The sequence below is a fragment of the Crotalus tigris genome, unplaced genomic scaffold, assembly GCF_016545835.1.
Source record: "Crotalus tigris isolate CLP2741 ecotype Arizona unplaced genomic scaffold, ASM1654583v1 scf7180000017916.3911339, whole genome shotgun sequence".
Classification (NCBI taxonomy): Eukaryota; Metazoa; Chordata; class Lepidosauria; order Squamata; family Viperidae; genus Crotalus; species Crotalus tigris.
Genome location: NW_024096718.1, coordinates 3,530,073 through 3,537,700, shown reverse-complemented (window position 1 = coordinate 3,537,700; position 7,628 = coordinate 3,530,073). Strand labels below are relative to the sequence as shown.

The 7,628-nt window shown below is 37.4% G+C and overlaps 1 protein-coding gene across 4 annotated transcripts in view; it reads right to left on the bottom strand.

Moving 5' to 3' along the window:
• Positions 1–1,019: 1,019 nt before the first annotated feature.
• Positions 1,020–7,628, bottom strand: part of BEST3 (bestrophin 3) — a 53,794-nt gene continuing 47,185 nt past the window's right edge. For all 4 annotated transcript variants that reach the window (XM_039344490.1, XM_039344491.1, XM_039344492.1 and 1 more), the window contains 3 exons: positions 6,672–6,752; positions 5,577–5,728; positions 1,020–2,605 (listed from right to left, as the gene is read on the bottom strand). In XM_039344490.1, the coding sequence (XP_039200424.1) occupies positions 1,690–2,605; positions 5,577–5,728; positions 6,672–6,752 (1,149 nt within the window). In that variant the 3' untranslated portion in view covers positions 1,020–1,689. The remainder of the gene's footprint in view (positions 2,606–5,576; positions 5,729–6,671; positions 6,753–7,628) is intronic.

Sequence of the window (7,628 nt, the reverse complement as noted above, 5' to 3'; positions counted from 1 at the left end):
AATATCATCTCTCCATATGAATACTGCTCACTAAAATTTATTTTTCATAAACCAGATGTGTTCAGAGCTATCATTTCTCCTTAATCTCCCCCTTTTGTTCAATCTTTTTTGGACTTTCAGATGTATAAATAAAGTTGATCAAGCAAATAATCTTCTGAGTCATTCTATTTCAAGTTAATTTGACTGTTTTGTTTTCACCTGCTGGAAAACTGAAGTCCTGCTTAGCACTAAATTGTGGATTCTGTTCCAAAGGAGGCAGCTGAATGAAAGCAGTCCCTTTTTGCCTGATGTGGCCCTGAAGCTAGTAGTGAACTTTTCTTTATGCTTTTCTCTCATTAAATGGCCATCTTACACCCCACCCTTCAATACAAAAAAATAAATGAAGTTATGACATGCATTTCTTTGAGATGTCATTAAAACTACAGAATATTCTCCTACAAGCAACAATTTTATTGATATTTTGGCAGTATGCCAAGATTTTAAAAAGTCATTGCTACATTTTCAGCCTTTTCATATTAAGGAGACAGAAACAGAAGAACTTTAATCACAAGAGTTTTATAAGTCGAAGAATATTCTCCAGGAGTTTCTCAGAGCAGCCATGCAAGGAATGTAAACATGCAAATTGCCTTTCCCTAAGAAAAGAAGACCAAAATATCATTATATAGGAGAAGAAGAACTTCAAGCAAGAATGGGTATGAATTCGGTACGCTTTCTCCCACCTGTCATCTGATCATATACCTTCTATTACAAAGACTCTAGTTCTTAGTCTTATTAGTTTAACAAAGAGAAGGACGAGGGGGGACATGATAGCTGTGTTCCAATATCTCAGGGGCTGCCACAAAGGAGAGGGAGTCAAGCTATTTTCCAAAGCACCCGAAGACAGGACAAGAAGCAACGGATGGAAACTAACCAAAGAGAGACGCAAACTAGAACTAAGGAGAAACTTCCTGACAGTTAGAACAATTAACCAGTGGAACAACCTGCCTCCAGAAGCGGTGAATGCGCCAACACTGGAAGTTTTTAAGAAGAAACTGGACAGCCATTTGTCCGAAATGTATAGGGTTTCCTGCCTGAGCAGGGGGTTGGACTAGATGACCTCCAAGGTCCCTTCCAACTTTATCATTATCATTATTATTATTTGTACTGTATATGTCAGTAGAAATGACTGTCAGTTTCATACCTGTCTTTAGAGAATCTCATAATTTTTTATTATCATGATTTGTTTCTGCAGTTCAGATCATTTCAGGCACCTGTTCTGAAAATCTTTGCTTACATAGAAGTCAAAATGCAAGTGGTCGTGCCTGAAAAAGTTTTCCTTTATTTAAGCAACATCAGCCAGGGATGAGTTTTAGAGATAATCTTCACTGTTAAATACTCAGAATTTACTTACAAATGAATTAGGCTGTTACAAAGAGATAGAATGCCACTTAAAGTTTGATTATCCTCTCTCTCTCCTACTCCTTTTGATATTTACTTCACTGTTTCTTAATCTTATTTAATTTGCATTTACATCTGTCTAAAAAATAAAGGTAGGTTCAAACATTTTAAAATTGTTTTTATCAACATACTGAACATACATAGTAGGTTAGACATGATGCAGGCTGCAAAGCTTTGTTTCTCCAAGGGAAATTTAACATTCTGTATGCCAGAATTTTATAACAAAACTATGAGTCCACATCACTCTATTTGTCAAAGGTGATCTTTAGTGGAGTCATTGTTAAATTCAGCTATATGAAGAATATTGATTTCTTTAGTATCTGGTTGCTCTAGTAAGTAACATATGTCAAACGCAACTGGAGAAATAGGACTAGATGTAGGTGTGCTATCTGGACTTAAGTTGCTTTTTCCAGAGGAACTTGCCAATTCTTTGGTATTGAGCACTTCATGTTGAGCAAGAACATCTGGAAATCTCCATCTTTGATTATCTGCCATATTGATATTTGATGTTTGAGATGAGGGTGATTTAGTTCCTTTCGGCATACCCAAAGATGAATCCTGTTGCTTGCATTCCATATGAAGAGGTTCTGTTTCTGAAGGTGTTACTAACAAATCTGCATTACCATTGAGTGTTCCACAATGGGTCAGCACAATTCCTTCAGAATCTGTCTCTAACTCACTTTGATTGCCCAAATCTTTTCCTGTCACGACATGGGAGACCTTATACATGTTTGAGTCCACTCTGGTTTCTTTGCTCTCAGTTTTGACAGTTGGTGAGTCTATTTTGCTAATTCTCTCATCCACTTTGGATTGATAGGAAGTCTCTAGAGTATCATTCTTGCTGCTTTCTCGAATAACTGTAAGATCCGTACTTCCATGCATCTTTCCATTCTTATCAGACCAGTTAGGAGTTTTCCTGTCATTTAAAGGGAAGTGTCTCCCTCTAGAGTGCATTTCCAGAAGATTATCAATATGATGCATTTCATGTGATGGGAAAAAAATTGAGCTTTCACTGGACTGTCGTTGGTAGGTCCTCCTGCTGGGCGAAGGGGAAACTTCTCGGACGCTCAGAAAGCGCTTCACTCTTCGCAGCACTGAATGCTGCCTTCTAGGTTTATCATCATCCCGGAGCCAGTTTTCTGCATGGAAGAACTGACTATCTGCCAGGCTGCAAGAAAAAATATGCAATATTCATTTTATGTATTAAAAGCAAACTGCCACACAAAACCATCTATAAAATCGAAAGTGTATTTGCCATTGACAAGGGAATGTCACTTTACCATTGACAAAGGAAAAACTTTATACGGACAAATGGAACCTTTAATCCTCAAACAATCTCAATAAAGCTTGAATAGACTGAATGATAATTCCTTAGTGGGGAGAAAGAAAGGGGAATATAATGGATTTTCTCTGAAGAGGCATGGATGGTTGGCTACTAAACAAAACACAAGCACTATCTCTTGCAAATTTTGCAGATCCTATTTGAATTTTATCTATTATTACAAACAATTCCTTAAGTAGTGGTATAAACACTAAAATAGTTTAAATACTATAGTCATATTATTAGATCTGCAATCAACCAATTATTTTATTATTATTGTTTTATTGTTATTATTCCCAGCTTTTTAATATATGACTCAAAGCAGTGAACGTACCTAATAATCTTTCCTCCTAGTTTTTCCCATAACAACAACCCTGTGAGGTGAGTTGGGCTAGCAGATTGATTGGCCCAGTCATCCAGCTGCTTTTCATGCCTAAGGAAGGCCTAGAGGCCTCCTGGTTTCTAGGCCAGCCCATTGCTGTATGGGCTATGCCAGTGATGGCGAACTTTTTACAGACCGAGTGCCCAAAAACTGGCCCTGCCCCCGCTCTGCCCCCTGCCCCACCCCCACCCTGCCTGCCCGTAGAGCCACTCACCACCTCCAGGGCCCGCCGCAGATCGCCCAGGCAGCCCAGCAGCACCATTGCGGCCATGCCCTCTGCCTGCGCCCCGCAGCATCAACTGTGCATGATGGGGTGTGAGGGCAGAGTCTTGTCTACGCTGCCTGGCTGCCATGTCCTTGGCTGCACTGCTCTGTGTGGGCCACGCTCAGGGGTGACTCTCCTCCAGGGGGTCTGCTGGTGAGGAGGGGGTGATGGGAGGAGGCAAAGCTGGGGCAACGCACGTGCGCCCACAGAGAGGGCTCCGAGTGCCGCCTCTGGCACCTGTGTCATAGGTTCGCCACCACTGAGCTATGCCATTATTTTATTAATTATTATAGATATCTCATTTTTCTTTGAAAAAGATTTTGTAAGTTTTTATTCAATGAAACATCAGAATAAAAAAATACAAAGCAAAAAAGTGAACCAACAAAAACCTGCCCTTAAAAGCAAAACCTGGGATTATGTGAATATTTTTTTCAGGGAGAAGAAAATCATGTTCATATTCAATATCTCTCCTCCCCCAAAATACTGAACAGCTTCCCCCAGTTGCATTTCTTCCAACCATGTGAACTTTAATGCCTGACTTTCTCAATAATAATTATATGCTGGTGAATTCTAGATGAAATCCACATATTTGGACAACACCCATATTATATGAATTTATGGATTATTTTATAGTCAATTCTTGATGATTAAAAGTAAATTTAGAGGGAATTTTATGACATGCATTTCCAGCTTGATTAATTAAATTTGGATTCCAAATCCTCCCTTATATATCTTTCTAAAATGTTTAGGAGAGCCTGTTGGATTTGACCTTAGAATTTCAAATAGCACTGGGTGTTCCATTGATTTAAAATTATCTGTTTAAATGCTGTTCATGGTTTTAATCAGTGAGTTCTGGTAAGTCAAAAAGAAATGTTTGAATTTGTCTAATCTGTCCACTCTTCCACCAGCTGATAGGCCCATCCATTTTATGAGGGCAATTTGGAAATAAACCTCCATTTGGTTATCAATGACAGACACTCACAGATATAGAACTTTTATTATACACATTAGAAAACTACAACATTACATTTCTTTTTGACATAATCACCATTCAAATTGAGGCATTTGTCATAACATCTTACAAAGTTTGAAATTCCTTAGAAGTAGTAGCTTGGCGCCAAATTTGGGCTATGGGGGGGATGTTCAAAAACATCCCAATGGAACTGCTTCAAAAGTTCTTGGGTGTGTCTAGTGGTGTGCGGGTGAGCATTATCGTGAACCAACACCACACCGGAAGTGATGCATGCCATAGAAAATCCTGCCAAATGTGAAGATGCCAAAGGAGTACTGCTAGTGAAGTTCATGGAGCATGGTTTGACCATCAATTCAGAATTCTACTGTAAAATGTTACAAAAACTCAGACGAGCCATCCATAACAAGCGTTGGGGCATGCTGACTTCTGGTCTGAGGTTGGTTCACGATAATGCTCACCCGCACACAGCTAGACATACCTAAGAACTTTTTAAGCAATTCCACTGGGATGTTTTTGATCACCCCCCCCCCATAGTCCAGATTTGGCGCTAAGCAACTACTACTAAGGAATTTCAAACCTTGTAAGACATTATGACAAGTGCCTTAATTTGAATGGCGATTATGTCAAAAAGTAATGTAATGTAGTTTTCTAATATGTATAATAAAAGTTTTGTATCTGCAAATGTCTGTCATTGATAATCAAATGGAAGTTTATTTCCGGATTGCCCTCATATCTCCAAAACAGGCCAGGTTGAAAAAGAAAGAATGGCCAAAATCTTCTTTTATTCTTACCAGGGTTCACATCTCATAATTAAACAAAATTTTTAAAAATGTAACTAAAAGCTAAGATCAACCAAAATATAATTCTTAGGTAGGTAAAAAAAAATTTATTCAACTGGTGGGGAAAAAAGAAAAGCTTTTATGAGAATGCCTCAAAGTTATCAAAGGTCATCTGAGATGGAAAATTCCATAGCATTCATAGTCTTTTCCATAGCCTTTATTACTGAATAATGTTCCCTATTAACAGACTTTCAATGATAATATGTTAGGGGGAATATAATTTTAGGTGAAGATTATGAGAGGTAATGAAAGATCCTGTCTGTCTAACTTTATTTTTAAAACATTTACAAAAAGAGGCTGTTAATGATATAATACATTTGGATATGAAAAGAAGGATAAGACATTGCAGATTTGCATACCCCATTTCAATAGTTGATCCAAGGAAAGAAGGAATGCAGGAATCTGCAGCTGCTAATGTATATGGTGGACGAGCTGAAGAATCATTCCAGTAAATATCTTTTTTCATTCTTGGTAAATTCATATGCATTTCATCAACAGCCAATAGCGAAACCTGTAAGAATTGAGAATTAGAACATCTGCCACACAGTTTTAAACATCTCAAATATAAGCCACAATCTTCCAGAGAACTGCACAACACAACCATATTATTTTTATTTAAAGCAGCAGACTGTACTTTTTTGGGCCAAAAGGAGAGTTTGAAATGTGGTAACTATTTAAGGGGAAACAAATCTTAAAGGATGTTTTTTAGATCTTAGATAGCCAGTAACTGAGTGAAACAGCCTTGCTGTAGCCTTTGGTGCAGTCAGAATCAATCAAATTAGAACAAGAATTAGACAACCTCAGAATATGTGTGCAAGATCTAACACATATTATTAAAGAGTCAGCTTATGTCATGTCATCTTGATAGAGGACTTTCTACGGTCACCAAATCTAATGCACTCCGACTACTCCCACCAGCATAATTTAAAAATCCCAGGAACAGAAAGCTCAAGACAATTCATTATTTGGAATGGTTCTTTAATATTTTTTTAAAATATGGTTTTCTAATATTACCATCTGAATATTGCTGGAATATTTTTCTCAATTTCTAGATATGCTCAGACTTCTTGCTGAACAGCTCCATTATTGCTTCAGCAACCTTGCCATGAACTGCATCTTACTCTACTGGACAACAGCCACCAATATATTCTAAATGCCTTGATCCATACTGAATCATTCGTTGCAGTTGCATATGAGAAGACAGCATTTGTAGACCTCTTGATAGTAATTAAGAAATGTAGGAATTGAAATGTAAAGGAAAAAGCACAGAACCGACAGTGAGGAATCTTCAGCAGCTTGCAAAATGAGTACTGTATATGAAAACGGAACTCTAAATATTTATAAAGATGGGAGCAGGATGCAACAGTTGTGCTGTATCTTGCTAGAAATTGCATAAACTTATGATATTGCAAGACAGCAAAAAATAGTAATCAGCTGAAGCAAAAGGGTATTACCTGGAGATTCCTATCTATGCACCAATTTGTTTCAAAATCATCATCATCTTCACCAAATGGGTTGATAAGTTGCTCAGCAACCTGTAATTAGAGTTGGATATTTTGAGCACAGAGTTACATATTATCCAAAGCTGATTTACAAAAACATCTAACCATTGCAAATATGAATAGTTCTTTGGCAACATCAAGGAGAAATCCACATAGAATAGATACAGTACATTGTGTGGTGAGATATTTATGGACATGCCATATCTGTAGCATTAATCCTTAGTTTTTCCAAGAGATTATGGCTTTGTATATTTATTAGATATGTTGCATTCCTGTCCAGATAGAACACTCAGAACAGCCTAGCAAAAATAAATAGAACAAAACATTAAAAATGGAAAGCTGAAACTGCAAATATTTACATATTTATTTATTTATTGCAGTTATTTATTTTTTGCTGTTCAGGATTATAATCCTCCCAAATTATCTTTCCAACCATTGCACCTAAACAATACATATTATTTAAAAACAAAGAAACAAAATTCAAAGCACCTTCCCACAAGACACTTGATGGTAACTGATGGCAATCAGAGCAGGCTATTGGGTTCATCTTACACCACTTTTACTCGCTCTTCTTCCCACAACACAGTTGATAGAATGAGCTAGAAGCAATCAAGCATGTAGAATATCAACTCTTCATGAGTGGAATGGCATCCAGTCTGGTGCAATTCATAGTGATTACAATTCCTAAAAGTCTCAGAATGTCAGGAAAAGTCTCAGAATGTGGCTAGAATGAAATAGTAGATGCATGAAGTAGAACCATGAGATGCAAAAGGTGGTTGGGCAGGTGGAATTCTTTGAATGTTCTTCCTCCGTGGTAAAATATGCTACACCTAGATAAAATATGCTAGGCTTGTTAATTGTTTTGCTGCATTCCTGTTTATGACTGGTACTATTTCATACACTTTCCGA